Raw genomic sequence first — 21,633 nt, forward strand, 5'->3', positions numbered from 1 at the left:
GCACAGACGAGCCACACACACGCTGCCATTTGCGACTCCTGTGCTGCAATCACCGACTCTGGCACTCTGCCAGCCTTGATCATGTCACACATGTCCACCTGCGGGTCGGCCCACTAGTCAGCGAAACCACTCGTCCCTCCAATCAAATCTTCTGACCGGTGGGTCCCATAAACATGGTCCCACTTGCCAGCGGTAATGGTAGCTCAGCACGGAAGTGCGCTATCGCCGTGGCAGAAAAGTTGTGTGTGGTCAGAATATCCCACCCAGCCGCCAGCCACCAGCTCCACTTCTCCCACTGACTCTGGGTCCCGCATAGTCCTACCCCACCTGTCACTCAAAATTCCAGCCACCACAGCGTATCCCGCCGCTTCCGTGGGCCACGTCCGTCAGCGACTGCGCACACCTCGTACGCGGACCAAAAGCAATAAACCGGTGGCCAAAGGCGAAAGCCGGGCACCCACACGGCCACACCCACCCCACAGATCTCCCCACCTCTCTCTCTCTCTGCCCTTGCTGTCACCGTCGCTCGCGCTCGCCCAAGTCGTCGTTGCCCAGTCGGCAGTCGCCGCGCCGCTCAGCTCCGACGCGAGCTGAACGACGCAACCGCGCGCGCGTCTCCCTCCTCCGCTCCGCTCGGCGCTGCTCTGCGCGGCGCCGCTGGACTGCTACGGGGACACGGGGTAAGCAGCTGTTCCTTGCGCGCGATCGCGCTCCGGTGACGGATTTTCCTTGGTTTATTTTTTGGGCGGGTTTTTTTTTTTAATCTCCGGTTTTGTGGCGGTGTGCGCAGATCTGACTGGCGGCTCCGGGCTTGGGGAAGGCGTGGAGGCGATGCAGAGGCAGGGGCGGCACCTGGAGCGGTCCAACTCGAAGCGAGCGCTCGACCATGGCGCCGGCGGTGACGACGACGACCGCCCGTCTAAGCGCCCGCGTGTCCCCGCGCTCGCCAGGTGACTGCGTTGAACCCGTCTAAGTGACTCTGTTTGGATTGTTGACTCTGTTTGGGAAGAGTGTTTCGTCATTCGTGCTAGCTACCACCTGCTACCATACCATGTATGTAGCCTCACTGAGGAAGCGCTGATTCGTGATACTGTGATAGTAAATGTTTGTTACACTTGAAAGTTAACTCAATCACTAATGTCTAATGGAGGTTCTAGTTTCGTGTGACAGAAGATGGAACAAGTCTGGGATTAATCATTTGAGCTGAAAGACGTGCTTAAAATGAGGGGATGTCAGCTCTATATTGTAGCTTCTTCCACATAGAATCTGTGCCTTTGTTTGGGATTGTGAAAGAGAGGAGAGCACTCCCCAGTTCCCACACCCTTCCAGACATCCTTGATCTTACCTATTTACCTTTAAGGCCCCCTTTGGACTGCTGTTTGTTTTCCCTGTTTTCTGCATTTTTCCGTGAAGATGAACTGATTCCTGTTAAACTTGTGTACGATTACTGTGAAGTTTCTGCGTTCCAAAGGGACCCTAAATGTATAATCAAACTATATCTGCATACACTGTAATGTATAGTTACTTTCTAATATAAAGTATACATGCACATGCACTTGAGGAGCACATAAACCATGTTCCTTTCTGTTTAAAGTGGCATTTTACCATTACTAATTTGAAGCTCATTTTGGAACCTCCGCCTCAATCCTCATCATATGCACTAGAAAAGAGATAAATTCTAGAAACATCTATCTATAAAATCGGCATACTATAACAACCATTGACAATAATAGACATTGTAGCTATTCCGCTTTTTTATTAAAAATAATTAGCCACCTCCACAACTTTTAGAGATAGTCTAAAGTAATTTTCCTAAATTTATGTATTTATATATGAATTACCACCTCTGCCATTTTGAAAAATAATCTAAAGTTACCCCCCTAAATCTTCATTTAATTATCCACCTATGCCATTATAAATAAATAACCTCCTAAATTTACATCTAAATTATCCACCTCTACCATTATTAAGACTGACTTAAACCAAGCCCTAAGCCTGCATCTAAATTAACTACCCATACCATTATAAAAAATCCCAAAGTATTCCTATATATGCTTCTAAATTACCCTTTCTTCTATTGTTAACATAAAAAAATCAAGGTATATATGCATGATGTGTGTCACCATGCAGGAAGTGATGGCCATGAGATCAATTTCCATGTCAAACACATATATAGCCAAAACTAAGGGTTCAAATAAATACATGTCAAACACACATGAAATCTTTTGAAATTACTATCCTCTGCACGAGCATAATCTATGATTTAGCCAAATTCTAGAAATGGTGTCATTTTTTATTATATAAAGTTCTGATTGCCAAATGATGTTCTTAAAAGGTATTTGCAGCTTTGCAGTTTCTACGAGTCATTGAATATCCATTTATGCAGAACTGTGTGAAAACAGTGAAATATGCCTCAACAAATATCTGTAAATCCAGACGAACAATTATTTCAGTTGTGTTGTGTGGTGAGAGTTGAAGTTCATCCCTACCATGCCTTAATATATTTTCCTGATGGTTGCAGTGTCATTGTAGAAGCACTCAAGGTAGACAGTTTACAGAAGCTTTGCTCATCACTGGAGCCAATTCTGCGCAGAGTTGTGAGTTGAAGTCTTTGGACAACTTTTTATATAACCATCTGATTGCTTTTCTTGTCATTAGCCAACCAACGTTTGCTGTGTAGGTCAGTGAAGAAGTAGAGCGTGCTTTAGCCAAATTGGGTCCTGCAGGTCCTGCTAGGATCCAAGGAAGGTACAAAATCTGCAACTTGATCTTTATGGTTGTTTCTGTAGTTTTACCTGGATATGCTCCAATAAATTGTGAACTTCATATACCAAATAAAAACAGGAGCTCTCCCAAACGAATTGAAGGCCCTGATGGTAGAAACCTCCAGCTTCAGTTTAGGACTAGGTTATCCCTTCCACTCTTTACTGGAGGCAAAGTAGAAGGCGAGCAGGGAGCAGCAATTCATGTTGTGCTGCTTGATGCGAACACTGGACATGTTGTCACTTCAGGACCCGAGTCATCTGTGAAACTGGACATTCTGGTACTTGAGGGTGATTTTAATAAAGAGGAAGACGAGGGTTGGACCGAAGAAGACTTTGAAAGTCACATTGTTAAAGAACGAGAAGGCAAGAGACCTCTTTTAACTGGAGACCTGCAGATAACCCTTAAAGAAGGTGTTGGGACTATAGGAGAGCTTATTTTCACTGACAATTCCAGCTGGATAAGAAGCCGAAAATTTAGACTTGGGTTGAGAGTCTCCTCAGGGTTCTGTGAAGGAATTCGTGTTATGGAAGCAAAAACAGAGGCTTTTACTGTTAAAGATCACAGAGGCGAATGTATGTTTATTTATTGTGGTGTCATTATTAAATGATCTAACATATAGTTTTTAAACTTGATATATGTTATCTGATTCTTTTTTAGTGTATAAGAAGCACTATCCTCCTGCACTAAAGGATGAGGTATGGAGATTAGAAAAGATTGGAAAGGATGGTTCATTCCACAAGAGATTAAACTCAAGTGGAATCTATACAGTTGAACACTTTCTTCAATTCCTTGTTAGAGACCAACAGAAATTAAGAAGTGTAAGTTTAGCATCTCTACTTTTAACTATGATTCATCCACTCGGTAGTCTTGTGACCCATACTATTTTATTTATTCTTTCTGGTTACGCTGCAGATTCTTGGCAGTAACATGTCAAATAGGATGTGGGAAAGTCTTATTGAGCACGCAAAGACATGTGTTTTGAGTGGCAACCATTATATATATTACTCAAGTGATGCAAGAAGTGTGGGTGCAATATTCAACAACATATATGAGTTCACTGGTTTGATTGCTGATGATCAATTCATTTCAGCTGAAAATCTCACTGAAAACCAGAGGGTTAGTGTCTTTTCAATGCCTTTTGCAATGCTACTCTTGGAATCTCATAAATTTTTGGCACTCGGTAATCTATGGATTTAGATTATTCAAGCTTCATTTCTCTGATACGTAGTTTTCATTGCATCCATAATCCGTATCACCCACTATAATTTCACTTTTCACAGTCTCTGAAATTCTGTTGTCAGTCTTGCCTAGAGTGGTCTGCTATGCTCATTTTTGACTTAGGCACAGCATTCATTACAAACTTGTACACTTCTTCTTTAAGTTTGGCCATTTCCTAAATTAACTGTATTTAGGTGTTTATTACCAACAGGAAAGTGGGAAACAAGCAACGACAACCGCAAACGCATTGCCTAAATTAACTGCATTTAGGTGTTTATTACCAACAGGAAAGTTGGAAACAAGCAATGACAACCGCAAACATTTTAAATATCACAGTATAAGAACACATGCATATATTTGTTTATAAACCACCACCCATGCTTCTGATACAAGTTCCATGAATGATGTCTACAAATCCTTTAGAAAATGTTATATATTTTTACAATTTATTAATGGTGTCATAGGAATATGCCTTTTTCATGATGAAAAATGCATTCAATCCCATTCTAAAATAAAATGCATTTGTTTCTACAAACTTCCATTTTAGTTAGAAGATGTATAACCATCTCTTCTATTTATGATATATTTCTTGTTAATTAATATGCTGATTGAGTTCAATATGCTGGCCCTAGTTTTATACTCCCTCCATTCCAAATTATAAGACATTTTGTCTTTTTTAGATACATTGCTTTTACTATGTACCTAGACATAGTGCATATCTAAGTGCATAGCAAAACTATCTATCTAGAGAAGTCAAAACGTCTTATAATCTGGAATAGAGGGAGTAGGTGACATGACATACTAGGGATGCTACAATATGAATCAGTTTTAGTGTAGAGAAGGATGGTAGGGTGCTTGGGTTGTCACCATTTTTGTTTGAGAAAACAATATACTCCCTCTGTTCTAAATTATAAGTCATTTTGACTTTTTTGGTACATCCATTTTGCTATGCATCTAGATATCTTTTTGCATATGGTCTTAGTTAAAGCTGGCATGCAGTTGTGTGCTACATAAAAAATGAAAGAAGTTAGTATGTTTTTTAACAGGTTCTTTCAGTGATGTAATGATATATCAGGAGTCTTTTTTTCATGTTGCCTTGAACTTTTAGTTTTATTTCCCCTGTTCACTTGCCTCAATTGCTATCATTATAAGATGTAATAAGATGTAAAGCGTTTGGTCCTTTTTATGATAAGAAATTAAATATTAAATCATTTGTTGCAAAAGTCACGATCTCACTCTACCTGGTCACAGGTGTTTGCTGACACATTGGTTAAGCAAGCATATGATGATTGGATCAATGCTGTAGAATATGATGGCAAGGCGCTGTTGAGTTTCAAGCAGACAAAGAAAACTGTTACAACTAGAAGTGAAACAGCGAAAGCTTCAGCAAGCTACCCTGCATCAAACGATTTAATGAACTCACAGAAACAACTGGCTGGAGGTCCTGTAAATACTGAGCAATCTTCCCTGAAGAATACCAGAGAAGGTATCTGGATTTGTTCTCTAGTAGCATAACATTCATATCCTGTATGTTTCTTGGATACTCTTTTCTTTCAACTATTCCTGAGCTGCTATTAATTAATTTTGAAACATAAAAATAATGAACTTTCCTTTTTTTTGTATGCACTTTCTTACCCTGTGTTTGAACCTGTGGAGTTATATTGTTTATAGGACCTATTTTTGTAACAAAACATGGATTTTTTTTGTGTGTGTCTGAGAGGTCGTTCTTGATTGAATTTAGCTTAATCCTCAAAATCAATGCTAACTCTAGTGTTACTTTGGTGAAAATTAACTACTCCCTCCGTTCCAAATTGTAAGTCGTTCTAGTTATTCTAGATACATAACTTTTGCTATGCAATGTCTAGATACATAGTAAAAGCTATGTATCTAGAAAAGCCAGAATGGCTTACAATTTGGAATCGAGGGGGTAGTTACCTGCTGATCATGATTCTGCATCTATATGCTCACTTAGCAGTTTCATTTTTCACTTAGTATGTTGCTAACTACTGCTAGCTTGAACTTATAAGCTTATTTTCTCTGTTCAGCAGGTGGAACTGGAATCCCATCCATGGGGAACCAGGTAGCAAGAGAGTATGCAGGCAATCCTCAGCACGTGGCACCAAGTATCACCATGCAATACGACATGAGTTCATTGGTCCCCGGAGGCCAGTTCAGTGGTTCCTCCGTGCAGACTCAAACTTCACGAAGCTCCAACATGCTTGCACTGCGGCCAATGCAGCAGCCTCAAAACTTCGAGTTCTCTGGGCTTGGTCAGTCCACACAACCTTCAGGGCTCAACCCTTTCGATGACTGGTCTCGATTGCAGGAGAACCGCGGAGGCGGCGCCGATGACTACTTGATGGATGAGATAAGGGCAAGGAGCCACGAGATATTGGAGAACGATGAGATGCAGCAGATGCTGCGCCTCCTGAGCATGGGCGGGGCACCGACCGGCCTGAATAATGTTGACGGTTTCCCTTCATACCCGTCTCCTGCCCCAGCCTTCAGCTTTGAGGACAACCGTGCTCGCTCGTCCGGCAAAGCTGTTGTCGGGTGGCTGAAGATCAAGGCTGCGATGCGGTGGGGCATCTTTGTCAGGAGGAAAGCGGCCGAGAGACGAGCTCAACTTGTTGAGCTGGAAGACTAGCGGGTGCTTGGGCTCAGTGTTGCACATATTTATGTGGCGAGGCAAGTAGAACTGCAAAATGTTGTATGTATAATACGCTTCCCTTTTGGCTGCCCTTGCACAATATATAGCTCCATTGATATTGTATATTAATGGGTAGGGGTTTTTTCTTTTATGAATTCAGGAGGGGTTTCCCCCTACTGTCTTCTATTACGTGGAAGACTTGAAGGACGATCAGGATCCTGTCCTGAGCTCATGAGCTTTTACGAATGAACTCACGTTGGTTGTATTACTAGTAGATGGTGCGCGCATGGGTTAGCATAGCATAGGTGTTAGCATTATATAAAAAAACATAATACGTTTAATTTGTAGATTGAAAATAATTAAGAATAGTATACAAATATGTGTATAGGTATATATGTTACATATGTTATTATACATTGGAAATAAAGAGCAGTAATATATTATATGCAGTTTTGCAGCAGTTTTTTTTACATGAAGAGCAGTACAATATAGCATAAAAAAACTGCTATATCTAAAAAAACACAACCACAATATCAGTATAGAAAATGAAAAAGTATGCTTGATGGTGTGCACCAGGCTTGTTGCCGAGGAGACCGGGTGCTAATGATTGCACTTGTCATCCTGTTTGTATAATACTTTATTAGTGATATATATAGTTCCAATCATGAGCAGAGAAGTATCAGGTTATGCAAGACATATTTCAGTGGCTAAATGAAGTCTCTATAGTGATATATGTTAATTACAGTGCGGTTATTTTACCTATAATTTTGTTTTAAAGGAAGCATATAATAATAAGAGAGCAATTCCAACTTTTGCAGAATTCTAGGGAGAAAAAGTGTAGCACAGGTCCATAAACAAGGAATGGTTTTAAGAAATGCTGTGAGGAAGCATCTCCTTCAACTGCTATGATAGAAGCAAAATAGGAAATGACATACTATACATAAGACAAAGCAGTAGATTGCATTCATGTTTTATGGAATCGACTTATGTCATAGTCACATTGGGTATGGGAGTCCAGTTGACTATGATTAAGGACAAAACCAATAAAGTAAGTACGTGGACAATATTTTTTTCTGTCTATATTCTTCCTTTTTCATTTCATTTCAGTTTTTGTTTTTCGATTTTATTTTATTTTTTGTCCTTTCCTTATTCTTTTCTTGTTTTAATTTTACCTTTTATTTCCTTTTTCTTTTGGTTTTATTTTTATTGATCTTCCTTGCTTCTATTTGTTTTTCTTTTTTCTTTTCAGATTTTCTATGTTTCTTCATTCTTATTTTATATTTTACTTTCTTTTAATCTTATTTTTATCCTTATTTAAATTATTCATGAATTTTATTTGTTCTATGCACTTTTTATCATTTGTTAATTATGTTTGTTTTTATATTTTTTTTCTTAGTAATTTTATTTTTTTTTATTTTTATTTTCTATATATATGTGATATTTATGTAGTATATATTTAGTGTTCTATATTGTGTTATGTCATGTTTACGTAATATATATATATATATATATATATATATATATATATATATATATATATATATATATATATATATATATATATATATGTGATGTTCTATGATGTTTCTTACGGTGTTCACTTAGTATACATGTAATCTATAATAGATGTGATGTTCTATAATATATTTAATGATGTTCTATGATGTATTTAGTGATGTTAATGTTCTATAAATATATTTACGATATTTAAAAAGTAACCCTTTGACATTATTTGAAATTTTTCTCCATTTTGTGTATTTATTTTTTTTATGCTTTTTACTCTAGATTTTTTTATTATTTTTATCTATGTCATGTATTTATGTATTTTTATGTATATTGTAATATCAGTTTCATAAACCTAAAACCAAAATACTATTCTTCTAAATCGATAACATTTTTTTTACAAAGACAGAACATTGTCCATTGAACCTAGAATATTGTTTCTACTTAATAAAAGAAAATATTTTATCTCTATAAGATAAATATTCATGTGTGATCTTGTTTTGAAGAATTTGTTATAAAAAATTTAATGATGCAATCAGAATTTAATTTATATCTCTAGTTTAGGAGGTATGATTTTTTTAATTCGCTAAAACAATTTTAGGTGAGTGAGGCCTAGGTTGATGGGATAGTGTGTCATCGCGCAGTAAAAAAACCACCAAAGGGATGAAAGTTTTGGATAGGTCCTCTCCATAATTTTTAGTTGTAGAGATAAATATTCATTAATAAAATTTTATCTAAATATATCCATGTGCGATCTTGTTTTGAAGGATTTGTTATGAGAAATTTAATGGTGCAATCAAAATTTAATTTATATCTTCGGTTTAAAAGTTATGACTTTTTTAAATTCGCTAAAACAATTTTGCATGCGTGATGCAATCAGAATTTAATTTATATCTTCGGTTTTGGAGTTATGATTTTTTTAATTCGCTAAAACAATTTTAAGTGAGTGAGGCCTAGGTTGATGGGATAGCGTGTCATCGCGCAGTAAAAAAACCACCAAAGGGATGAAACAATCGAAATTTAATTTATATCTTCGGTTTAAAAGTTATGACTTTTTTAAATTCGCTAAAACAATTTTGCATGCGTGATGCAATCAGAATTTAATTTATATATTCGGTTTTGGAGTTATGATTTTTTTAATTCGCTAAAACAATTTTAAGTGAGTGAGGCCTAGGTTGATGGGATAGCGTGTCATCGCGCAGTAAAAAAACCACCAAAGGGATAAAAGTTGTGGATGGATCCTCTCCATAATTTTTAGTTGTAGAGATAAATATTAAGTAATAAAAATTTATCTAAATATATCCATGTGTGATCTTGTTTCGAAGGATTTGTTATGAGAAATTTAATGGTGCAATCGGAATTTAATTTATATTTTTAGTTTAAAAGTTATGACTTTTTTAAATTCGCTAAAACAATTTTGCATGCATGGTTGAGTGGGGCCTAGGTTTATGGGATAGTCTATCATGACTAAAAGGGATGTGAGTTGTGGCTTCACCATGGGTGTGGTAGATGGGTCCTTTCCAATTTTTAGGTGTAGAGATGGATGGAGCGACGGTTCGGGAAGGAGATATTTTTAGACAGCAAACAGTAACACAGTAGGGGGAGTTTTCTGAGCCACACGATGGAGATCAAACGGTTAAAATCTTTTCAGGTGACGTGTCGTATGTCTCCTGCGTCCTTTCATCTGGCCATTGTAGAGAGTAAATCCCTTTACGTTGACGCTTGACCTTACCTGTGCTTTGAAATATTCTTGTTGGAGGCTTCAGGATGACAGAATGAAAGGAAAAGTACAGAAGGTCATTTGTTCTGTAGCAATTGAAGGCAAAGTTCAGAGTTTCCGGTGTCCATGAGTGCACCGGAAAAATTCGGAATAGAGCTTTTAAGTGGATATTAGAGCTGTGCTTTTTGTACCATTTGATGGCGATGTCCACTAGCAGTTGTAGCACAGTAATTGTGGAACGGATCGTTATTCGTGTTTCCCATGCGACTCACGTGGAGCATGACTAAATCAAGGCTTCTGGAATGTGGTTGTGGAAGGTAACATCAAGAAAGTTTGTTGTTCTTGTGTAACACGCGAGCGTAGGACGTCAACTTTTTTTCGTTCAAAAAAGGACGTCAACTTTTCATATACCTTAAGATGCATATATATAAGAAAGCTGCGACTTAATCCTTGTGGACTAGAAGTATAATAAGCACCGCTAACGAGTATGCTTGGTTGCTTGCTATGTTTCGGGAGAAGGGTATGCTTTGCTAGCTATAGTCTAATGAATTGACGTGCTGATACCTTCTTATAATTAGCCTTTTGTTTCCTGGCCAATTTTTACGAAACCCACCTGCTATAGATTGTGAAGCTCTGCATGATTCTTGACTTAAATACAGTCCTTGGAGACACGAAGAGCCGAGCATGCTAAATTAACCATAGCGGATCATCCTAACTAATAATCCAGCTAATAATAACTTAATTGAACAACTTATCTATAAAAAGCAACTAACATGTTTTCTCAAATTAAATACCACTAACTATTAGCTAATGGTTATGGTTTTAAACAGGCCGGCTCATCTAATAGATTAATAGTTTTGCTAATAAAAAAGCTACTATTAGTTGGCTTTTCCTGCTATCTCAGGTACTTCCTCCGTTCTATTGTAAGTTTTGTTTTTTTAAATTTCTTGTTTGACCGTTCGTCTTATTCAATTTTTTGTACCAATAGTAAAATAAATAAATTATTGTTACAATATTTTTATTGACAAAACAAGTCATAATAAAATAAATAATATTTATACAAAAAATATAAATAAGATAAATGGTCAAAAAAAGTCTGAAAGTCAAAAACAACACTTTTAATAGGTACTAATTAGCAGTATGTAGGGTGAGCTAGGACCGGTGCTAAGGGGGTGTCATATCGTAGTCCCCGATCCTGGTTAACCTTGTAAACGAAGATGGAACCGTGAATGCTTTGTAAGTCAAGTTTGTAATCGTTATATATATATATATATATATATATAACGATTACAAACTTGACTTACAAAGCATTCGGTTGGATGAGATATCAGGCTAACAAACTTAATCTAACAACCTTATCTAGATCCTAACCGAATGCATTACAGGACAATACATATCTGATATCTTAACACCCCCACTCAATCTATACTTGTCTTCTCTACAAGATTTAGATTGCTCTTGAATTCTTCAAACTTGCGCTGTGAAAGAGCCTTAGTAAATCCATCTGCCACTTGATCTTCTGTGGATACAAACCTGACCTCCAATTGCTTTCTTGTTACTCTCTCACCCACAAAGTGAAAATCAATCTCTATGTGTTTAGCTCTAGCATGGAACACAGGATTTGCACACAGATATGTTGCTCCTAAGTTATCACACCAGAGTCGTGGTTTAACCTTTAAACTAACTCCCAATTCACCAATTAGCTGTTCCAACCACATCATTTCGGCTGTTGTGTTAGCCATTGATTTATACTCTGCCTCAGTACTTGACCTTGACACAGTAGGCTGCTTTCTAGCACTCCATGAGATCACATTTGACCCTAGAAAGACAACAAAGCCACCGGTAGACCTTTTGTCATCCCTGGATCCAGCCCAATCAACATCAGAGAAGCCACTAATAATTAGTGGTGACTTCTTCCGAATCAGCAGTCCTGTATCCTCGGTGAACTTCAGGTATCTGAGAATTCTTTTGACAGCAGACCAGTGAACTGTAGTGGGAGCATGCAGATATTGACAGACTCGGTTCACAGCAAATGCCAAGTCTGGTCTTGTAAGCGTAGCATACTGTAATGCACCGACAGTACTTCGATAATTCGTACTGTCTCTAGGTCCAAGAGGACTTCCATCATGCTGTGACATCTTCTCAATAGATGACATTGGAGTGGGAACCGGTTTACAATTGGTCATACCAGCTCTCAACAAGATGTCCCGAGTATACTTCTTTTGAGTTAGTAACAAATGACCACTTGATTTCCTTTCAACTTCAATTCCTAGGAAATAGTGTAAATCTCCAAGATCTTTTAATGCAAAGTCTTCCTTCAAGGCCTTTAGAAGTATCTTTACTGCATCTTGTGAGGAGCTTGTAACAATTATATCGTCAACATAGATAAGCATGTAGATCTCTATGCCTTTATTTCTATATATAAACACTAAGGTATCAGACTTAGAGGAAACAAAACCAAGGCTTACTAGTTTGGAACTCAACCGAGAGTACCATGCTCGTGGAGCTTGCTTCAGCCCATAGATAGCCTTCTTCAGCTTACAAACAAATGAAGGATGTCTTGGATCTTCAAACCCAGGTGGTTGTCTCATATAAACCTCCTCTTCCAGAACACCATGAAGAAACGCGTTCTGAACATCTAGCTGTCTTAAGCACCAACCTCTGGTTACTGCTATGGATAGAACCAACCTTACTGTGGCAATTTTCACTACGGGTCTGAATGTATCCTCGTAGTCGATGCCATACCTTTGCTTAAACCCCTTTGCAACAAGTCGAGCTTTGTACCGATCTATCTCACCATCAGCTTGTCGTTTAATCTTGAACACCCATTTACAGTCAATGAGATTCCTGCCCTGAGATGGCGGTACTAGAGACCATGTACCATTTCTCTGCAGTGCTTCAAATTCATCTTGCATGGCATCCCTCCACTTTGGAAGTTTCAGGGCTTCATCAACTGAATCTGGTTCACCAGTAGTGCACAGATTCGCATACCTCACCGTCCCATTCGTATACACCTTTGGCTTCACAATGCCATTTTGGAGACGGGTGCGTGGACGTGGACGCTCAGCCTCAGAATCAGGCATTACTCCCTCTTGTGTCCCAGCAGTAGCATTCAAATCATCGACCGTGACCACACTGGATCCTGAAGGCATCGCAGGATCGACCATCACCGGGGACGAAGAACCCGAGGACGATCCTATCTCCCCACGCAGCGTGTCCCCATTCGCGGCCAGCTTATCAGACACAGGAGCAATCACACCAGGAGTCTCCGCCGCCGAATCTGCCAGCACCCGGATCAGGTGTAGCCACCAAATCAATAGCCTCTCCATCTGATATCTCTGGCACTTCCTGCATATCACCCTGTTCCTGAATCGCAACAGAGTTTCTTGGCATTGTAGAGTTAGTAATATTGGGCACATGACAAAATACATCCCCAGAAGAATTATCAGAAAGAAGAGAGATCTCGTTTCTCAATCGTGCACCAGCATTTGGATGTAAGTTTGAAAAGGGAAACACATTTTCATCAAACACCACGTCTCGAGAGACATAGATTCGTCCCGACGTTGGTTCCAGACATTTGAATCCCTTATGAAGAGAGCTATAGCCCAAGAAGACACACTGTGTAGATCGGTATGCAAGCTTTCTAGTGTTGTAGGGTCTCAGATTTGGCCAACATGCACACCCAAACACCCGAAGAGAATTGTAATGGGGTTTTTCCTTTAGCAGGAGTTCCACAGGAGTTTTATTTTCTAGAACTTTTGTTGGAAGAATATTGATAAGATATGTGGCGGTAAGAAAAGCTTGGTCCCAAAATTTCAGAGGCATGGAAGCTTGTGCTAAGAGAGATAGACCAACTTCTACTATGTGGCGATGTTTTCTCTCTGCTCTACCGCTTTGCTGATGAGTGTGAGGACAAGACACTCTATGAGAAATACCTAATTGGTTGAAGGTGTGAAGTTTCTCATACTCTCCTCCCCAATCGGTTTGAACATGAATAATCCTTTTATCAAATTTTCTTTCAACAAGTTTTTGGAAATTCTTAAACACTTGAAAAACTTCAGATTTGTGTTTAAGAAGGTAGATCCATGTATATCTACTATAGTCATCAATGAAAGAAACATAGAAGGCATGATTGCCAATAGACACGGGAGCAGGTCCCCACACATCTGAGTGTATCAACTCAAGAGGAGCACAACTTTTATTCATCGAGCTAGAATAGGGAAATTGACGACTCTTTGCTCTTTGGCAAGAGTCACATACCTACTCACTATCATGATCAAAAGAACAGGGAAGGGAATTGTTTCTAATAACTCTCTCGACAACAGGAAAAGATGCATGACCCAAACGGCTATGCCATCTCCATGTAGATGGTCTAGCAACACGACAGACTTGTTTGTGGCGTTGTGCTCCTGCCTCTTGTGACTTCAAGGGATAGAGGCCACCCTCACACTTGCCGCGATGGAGGACTCTCTTCGTGGCCCGATCCTTTATAAGAAAATAGTGAGGGTGAAACTCAATATAGGTGTTATTATCAGAAGTGAGTCGATGGACAGATACAAGGCTTTTATTTGCACTTGGAACATGAAGAACATTTTGTAGATGAAGGTTCTTATTTGGGGTATGTAAAATTGCATGGCCAATATTACTAATCTGCATACCTAACCCACTTGCAGTATGGATCTTATCTGAGCCCTTGTACTTGTCTCTGACGCTCAGCTTCTCCAATTCTGCCGTGATGTGATCAGTGGCTCCACTGTCGGCATACCAGTTCGTGTCAACGCCATAGTTCATGGATGCAGCTCCAGCAGTCTTGACGTTGGGCTGGTAATCCTCCTCAAAGCAGTGCCGGCAGACGTCAGCTTCATGGCCCTTCTTCTTGCACACCTGGCAGATGGGCTTGGCACCTCCCTGTCCACCGGCCTTGGGAGGTGGAGAGATGTTGTTGTTGTTGTTGCCGCGCCCGCCATAGCCTCGACCAAAGTTGCCACGCCCACGACATCCTCCACGGCCACGCGAGGCAGCGTTCACGGAGGAGCTGTGGCCTGCATTATCCTGCAGCATCTGAAGGCGCATGTCATAGGCAAGAATCTGAGCATAAAGTTCACTCAGTGAAATTGGATTTGTGCGCCCCACGACCGAGGACACCAGCGGGTTGTAGTCGAAGTCGAGTCCAGCAAGAATGAAGGTCACCAGTTCCTCATCTGGAACCGGGCGACCAGCGGCAGCGAGTTCATCGCCAAGCGTTTTCATCTTGCCGAAGTAGGCGGCAGCAGTTTGGCCACCCTTCTTGCAGTTGACAAGCTGCATTCGAAGGTTGGTGACCCTGGCCTGCGACTGCGCAGCATACATGTTGCTGAGCGCAGTCCAGACATCTGCAGAGGTGGTCATCATCGCCACCTGCCCCAGCACCTCCCTTGAAAGAGAGTTGTTGATGTGGGCTAGCAGTTGTTGATCCTCCTTCAACCACCTTTCGTAGTCAGGATTGATGGCGGTGTGCTTCGTCTTGTCTTCCTTGATGAGCTCCACTAGCTTGGGCGGTGCAGGTTTGGTTCCATCTAGGTAACCTTCATACTGCGCCGCCTTGATGTCGGGCATGATCTGCGCATTCCATAGAAGGAAGTTGTCGCGCGTGAGTTTCTCCGAGATGGCAGGGCCAAACGGAGAGTGGTGGGAGTTGCTTGACGAGGAAGATGAGGAGGCCGCCATTGATGCTAGATGTGTTTATGGAAGAGCGGCTCTGGTACCATGTAAACGAAGATGGAACCGTGATTGCCTATCTTGGCTCATCACGTGTACGTGTTGAGATATATATATATATATATATATATATATATATATATATATATATATATATATATATATATATATATATAACGATTACAAACTTGACTTACAAGGCATTCGGTACCGAATGCATTACAGGACAATACATATCTGATATCTTAACAAACCTCGCTACCCTCAATAGGTACTAATTGTAGCTTCACCACTATTTGTAGCTTCAATGGATGAGGTGAGAGCGCATTAGTTAAAGTACACTTGACACCCCACGGTTAATGGTATTTTGAATCATCTCCATGGTTTAGAATAGAGAGACTCTGATAGTCTGCTACCAAAAGCATTAGGCTTAGGCATCATGAGACACGCACAAGTGCAACTACAACCATTTGATTCGCGATAGATTAAGTGCTTGTTTGATGGGCTAAAAGAAAGGTCAATCGAAATTAGCAATTGGCCGTCATCTAAGCCTTTGAGGACAATAGCAGGACTAATTTTTTGTTTTTGTTTATACACATTCTAGCTATTACTAAAATATTAGCCAGCTAAAGATGGCTAATTAACTTGAGCTAACTTAAACTGAGACTACCTCTTTAGTCTCGGATTGTAAGTCGTTTTGACATTTCAATGCTATGCATCTTAATTAATATACACTGCGTTTGGATTCATAGTAAAAGTTAATTGTGTTTGCTAGAAGTTTATAATTTTGAATGGAGTGAGTATACTAGTACTATAAAAAGTTAGCGTATCTTGTGCTCTAAAGGAAGAACACCATTTAATTACTCCATTATATTAGGACAGATGATCCGCGCGTATCACCGCCACAGACCGCTCAAATATGTACTATCCGCGATAATGATTCTCCCAGCTTTATATAGCTCCTCCTCGCTTTGCCGAGACAAGCAGGCAAGGCCAGCAGCTAACCACGCCTGTGTCTAATCCCTGGACCGTACATGATTAGATTAGATTAGATTAGATTAGATTAGATTAAACACGTAGTACATCGCCCCTAGATTTCCGGCAGAATTAACAAAACCGCGGGCAGCAGCTAGCACAGAGCCGATGCCGATGACTACAAAGAAAGCCGGAGCCTGCTGAGGCGGCGGCAGCTATGGCATTGGCAGGCAGGGGCACGACGTCGTGGGGGCCCCCGGGCGCATAGAAAAACCCGAGGAAATGGCAGACTGGCAGCGAGAAGCACGTCCGAGACCAGGCAGGCAGGCAGGCGATTCAGCGTGGGGTGGGGGTGGCCAGGGGAGACGAACCCTGCCTGGATGGCTGCAGGATCCCTCCCTCTCTCCGCGCTTCCTGCATAATATATTCGCCCACCATCGCCACAACTTGCACGGGGGCCGATGACTAATTTGCGCCAGATGCACTGCATCGGTGCCTCCAACGTCTCCAAACCTCTCTGTCGCCTCTCTCTTCTGCTTGTCTGCGTCTGCGTCTGCGTCTCCATCTCTATCGTCGCTGCGTGTATCAGGTTGACGACCACCAGCTAGCCGCCGCAGCATCGGTTCGGTTCCTCATACGAACCAGCTAAAACTGGCATGGACATGCTATGCCGCGTCAATCGATCTCACCAGGTATGCCGCAGCTGCTACAAGCCTAAGCTAGTACGATCGATCGCAGTATACTCTATGCCTATGCTCGATGCTGATGTTTATTTTGCATGTGATGTGATCGTATGTATGGTGTGGCCCTCGATCCCATGTCGCGTACTATACCTTTTTTAGTTGATATATCATATAATCCATCGTCCTATATATATACAGCAGGATCATTAGTTCACTGATATAAAAGATTAATTGCTGGGTTGATAATACTATATATGGTGCCCGCTCGATCTCTCTTTCTTGTATATTCTTTCAGCTAATAAAGGGTTGGTCTAGCTCTTTTCTGGAAGAACAAGGAATTGGGTGTGCCTGCTTTTGCCTCCTACCTTTACGAGTTCTCTTCCCTTTGTCTATGGCTTTTACCAGCTTTTTTTTCCTGCTGATAAAATAATTTACACGTATGTCTTACGCATAAGCTAGCAGCAGGTGCCGATGTCTGAATATCTGATCATCATATCGCTTCATGTGCTGATGAGATATTTTTTCGCCGAAACTGCAGTGCTAATAGCAAGATCTGGCCTGATTCGGCGATCCAGCAGTCAGAGTTCATGAGATCGAGTGCTTCAGCTCCAAGACTGCAGGCTACCTAGCTGTGTGCACTGTGCACTGCATGCGTGCCTTGGACTTGAAGACGGCACACGCAAAGTGCAAGGCATCGACTGAACCGAGCGCTCCGATCCGACCCTTCTCATGGTTCTTCTTGAGCCCCAGAAACGATGAGCACCGGCCGGCCGGAGGACATCCAGCAGCTAATCAACAGTGCCACTAGTAGCCCCAACCGCACTAGTCCATCCGCCTCGCCCAGCGACATGGAGAGCGGCGGCGGAAGCGCGTCCTCGCCGCGCGCTTCGACGTCCGACCGGCGCCTGCAGAGGGCCGCCCACAGTCACAGGGAGGAGTGGGAGCCTGCTGCTGCTGCTAGCGGCGATGGCGGCACGGGTAGCCTCTGGTCCAGGTACTTCTCGCTCCCGGTCCTCCTGCTCGTCGGCGTCACCGCGTCGCTGGTGATCCTCCCGCTCGTGCTCCCCCCGCTACCGCCGCCGCCGTCGATGCTGATGCTGGTCCCGGTGGCAATGCTGGTCTTGCTGCTCGTGCTGGCGTTCATGCCGACGTCGAGCGTCCGCGCTGGGACGGGGACGGGGCCGACCTACATGTAGATAATCACATTGTTTTTTTTTTCTTTTCTTTTGTCCTTTCGTTTGAATTTTGTGATAGAGAGAGGTCATGGGATGGATCAATTGGTCCTCAGCTTCAGCTTTTCTCAATCGTACAATGTCTCTCTGTTCGGCTAATTAATTTGCTTAGTTATAGCCGAGAGTACAGTATATATATGCTTATACTAGTCACAGCACAGTAAGGGGGTGTTTAGTTCAAAAAAAATGCAAAATATAAAATACCAACTATTTTGGAATGGTGGAATGCAAAATGCTAAAATTTTTAGGGTCATGTTTAGTTTCATCCAAAATGCAGAATTTTTGCCTCATAAAAGCCTCTTGAGGATCATTTTGGATTCTTTTGCCTCTTGAGGCCAAAAATCCAAAATGAAGAATAACCATATTTTTGTCAAAAATTTTGTATGGTGTTTAGTTCCATTTTGCAAAATGGTGGATCAAAACCTAAAATTTTTTGGGAAAAAAGAGGAACTAAACACCCCCTAAGTTCAGAGAACGTTAAATTATTTAAACTTTTTATTTGTTCAAGTTCTCAAATTTCCCAAATAAACCAGTATTTCTTACTTTTTGAGAAGTCGAACTTTTTTAATATCAATATTTGTATCTCTAAATAAGTTTATTATAAAACTATACTCACGATCAATATAATGATGTTTATTATACATCATACATATTAGTATATATTTTTGTTAAATTTTAAAAGTTTGACTCCTCCGAAGTGAGATGTGTATTTATTTTAGGATAGGGGAGTATACTAAGTACTGGCTAGATATAACACACAACATTTGGTTAACAAACTACATTATTACAGATTCTTTTGCTGGGCGGGTCTACAAATTCAGACTGTTACATGTATATATTTCCGAGGCCATATATCAATTTCCAGGTGGTAATCCGTGTGAATGGTGTGATATATAGGCGACCGAATATTACCAGCTCACCATGACGAGAACGCGTCACAATATCAAAGCGATACTTTCCTGATGATAAATAATATATATATTGTATTTTCTTTTTCAAAGACATTACACGTGCAGACCTTTTGTAAGAGGATGTTTTTGGAATGACAAATTTTTTGCCTCTAATCTAAGCTGCAAAACTTTTGCTTATTTAAATTTTTATATCTTAGTGTTTAGATACATAGTAAAACTTTAAGCATACAGACACAAACACGTGTGCCCATGATGTTTTTGCCATGTTTTGAGTTTCTTGGGTCCTAAATGCCAAAAGTTTAGTAGCCTAAGTTTTACTCGGTTTTGCCTATACTGTTGAGATCTATTTTGTCGCAAAAGATAGGGCAAAGCAGTAAAAGTTCTGGCAAAAGCGGTGAACTAAACAGGCCATAAACGTAATACTGCTACAGTACATTCACGACCTTCCTTTCATTACCGAAAAAATGTCATCACCCCTAAAATGCTCCTTCACCAGTTCACCGTTGTTTTTTATCATTACTAGCAAAACATGCCCGTGCGTTGCAACGGGTATAGAATTTATTATTTAATAATTGTACACTTTTTGTAAAATTTAAATGAGTTTAGTCCAACCTTGAATCAAATAAATATAACCCCACCAAAACAAACAAAACTACCAAACTAATATCGGAAATCACTTTGAGAAGAAATAGAAAAAAATCATGTCCCATAAAAAATCAGAAATCTTCATGTACAGTGGAGGAAAAAGAGTAAAAATGATATAAAAAATATGTATAGAAATTAAAAGGGGAAGAATATTACGTAAAGACAACATAAAAGCATCACATGAGGGAACAATTCCATCAAACGACACGTCAGATCAGTCCACTTTTATTGTCGCTCAGTGCAATCCAAAGCAAAACCAGCGGCGCAATTAGTAACAAAAGCCCACAGCCACAGCCGCCACATAATAATACAATTAATAGGTAACAGTTCTCAACATTCTTTCATCACAGCATTTGTTTGAGACATACATGAACAAAGCATATGTAATTCCGTATGATTAAGAGGAAGTATCTTGTGGCCAGCATTGATGCGTCACAAGAGAAGGAACAGCCGATGAGAGGGCGATCATCTCCAATCTCGCTACACTCCAGGACAAACTCCCTAGCCTGCTTCACGACGAGTTCGGCCTCCGCCTCTGGGTCCTCATCGGAATCCTCGTGGCAGCGCTTGGCCATCTCAATCCTGGCCTTGGCACGGGGCAACAAGTACTATGCAATGTCGAAACGCGCCTTGAGAAGCTCCTGCGTGCCCTTGGTGAAGAAGGGGTACTAGATCGGCTCCTCCTCGCCGGTGCGTGCAGTGTGGTCGTCCTCCTGCGCGCGGAGGAGACGGTCGATCTGGCCATCGGCCTCGAGCCGGACCATGAGGGCTCGTAGGCGGTCGTGGCGCTCCATTTCCCGCTCGCCGAGGCGGCGGAGGCAGGCCCGCACGGCCATGCCGTAGGCGCGGCGCCGCTAGAGGAGCTCCTGCACCGATTGCTCGTGACGCTCCCACGCGGCGTGGTGGCGTCGAAGACCTCGTAGTCGGCCTCGCCTCCGCCCCCGACGGAGGAAGTGGCGGCGGCGGGAGGGGGATGGGAGCGATTGGCGGGTGGACGGGGACGGGGAGCGGAGCCATGGGAGGAGTGGGGGCCGGGGGGCACAATTTTTTTAAAAAAATTGCTTTTCCTCAATTTGGTAATATTGCAACGGAAGAAAAACATCAAATAACCCTAGAAAGTGATGACATAATGTTACATATCTATTTATATTTATCCTTTTTATAAAATTTAAAATCCATAATATATTTTATTGATAACCATAACATCTATGATATTAGATAGTTAATATTTACAATAATATGTAGCTTAAAGACATATTTATTTAATAATAAAAATAGAAAATAGTTAAATCTTATCTCACTCTAATATTACCTCTTAATATGCCTCAGTATTAAATTAAAACATGAGAAGTTTGATGCTAGCATTATTTTTTAATTTAGATTAGGATTGCTATGAAATATGAATCAAGCATCACATTAAATAGGCTACCATTAAATTTTTATAATAATTAGAATAAGATAACTACAATTTTAATTTTACAGTAAAAAGTATAGGCAAGCATTTCCAAAAAAAGTGTACTAAAATTTATGATATTTTTTGTTTACTGCATGGATCTACATATGTGGAGCTGAACAAAATTTGTTTTATGATTTTTAGATTTTTCTATAAATTACTATGTATTTTTTAATTTTC

The 21,633-nt window shown here is 40.7% G+C and overlaps 2 protein-coding genes across 4 annotated transcripts; both read left to right on the plus strand.

Moving 5' to 3' along the window:
• Window positions 450-7,005, plus strand: LOC8075856 (calmodulin-binding protein 60 D). Of its 2 annotated transcripts, none has more exons than XM_021463290.1 (9): window positions 450-680; window positions 791-950; window positions 2,522-2,597; window positions 2,681-2,748; window positions 2,845-3,338; window positions 3,424-3,584; window positions 3,679-3,882; window positions 5,236-5,470; window positions 6,033-7,005. In XM_021463290.1, the coding sequence occupies exons 2-9, from the start codon at window positions 832-834 to the stop codon at window positions 6,629-6,631; spliced, it is 1,956 nt and encodes a 651-aa protein (XP_021318965.1). In that variant the 5' UTR covers window positions 450-680; window positions 791-831; the 3' UTR covers window positions 6,632-7,005. The 2 variants fall into 2 exon arrangements, with proteins under 2 accessions (XP_021318965.1, XP_002446536.1); XM_002446491.2 differs by having other exon boundaries at window positions 451-680; window positions 6,030-7,005.
• Window positions 16,748-19,508, plus strand: LOC8075857 (protein AUXIN-REGULATED GENE INVOLVED IN ORGAN SIZE). 2 transcript variants are annotated; one of them, XM_002446492.2, is made up of 2 exons: window positions 16,748-17,221; window positions 17,751-19,508. In XM_002446492.2, exon 2 carries the CDS (start codon window positions 17,968-17,970, stop codon window positions 18,406-18,408), a length of 441 nt encoding a protein of 146 aa, XP_002446537.1. In that variant the 5' UTR covers window positions 16,748-17,221; window positions 17,751-17,967; the 3' UTR covers window positions 18,409-19,508. The 2 variants fall into 2 exon arrangements, with proteins under 2 accessions (XP_002446537.1, XP_021318298.1); XM_021462623.1 differs by lacking the exon at window positions 16,748-17,221 and adding an exon at window positions 17,228-17,554.

Source organism: Sorghum bicolor, chromosome 6 (assembly GCF_000003195.3).
Source record: "Sorghum bicolor cultivar BTx623 chromosome 6, Sorghum_bicolor_NCBIv3, whole genome shotgun sequence".
Lineage (NCBI taxonomy): Eukaryota > Viridiplantae > Streptophyta > Magnoliopsida > Poales > Poaceae > Sorghum > Sorghum bicolor.

What these genes read in the sequence shown, in the direction of transcription:
- LOC8075856 (XM_002446491.2), top strand. Translation starts at nt 832, where the DNA reads ATGCAGAGGCAGGGGCGGCACCTGGAGCGGTCCAACTCGAAGCGAGCG. An exon ending in CGTGTCCCCGCGCTCGCCAG is followed by an intron (nt 951 to 2,521) that starts GTGACTGCGTTG and finishes TGATGGTTGCAG; the next exon opens with TGTCATTGTAGAAGCACTCA. An exon ending in ACCAACAGAAATTAAGAAGT is followed by an intron (nt 3,585 to 3,678) that starts GTAAGTTTAGCA and finishes GTTACGCTGCAG; the next exon opens with ATTCTTGGCAGTAACATGTC.
- LOC8075857 (XM_002446492.2), top strand. Translation starts at nt 17,968, where the DNA reads ATGAGCACCGGCCGGCCGGAGGACATCCAGCAGCTAATCAACAGTGCC.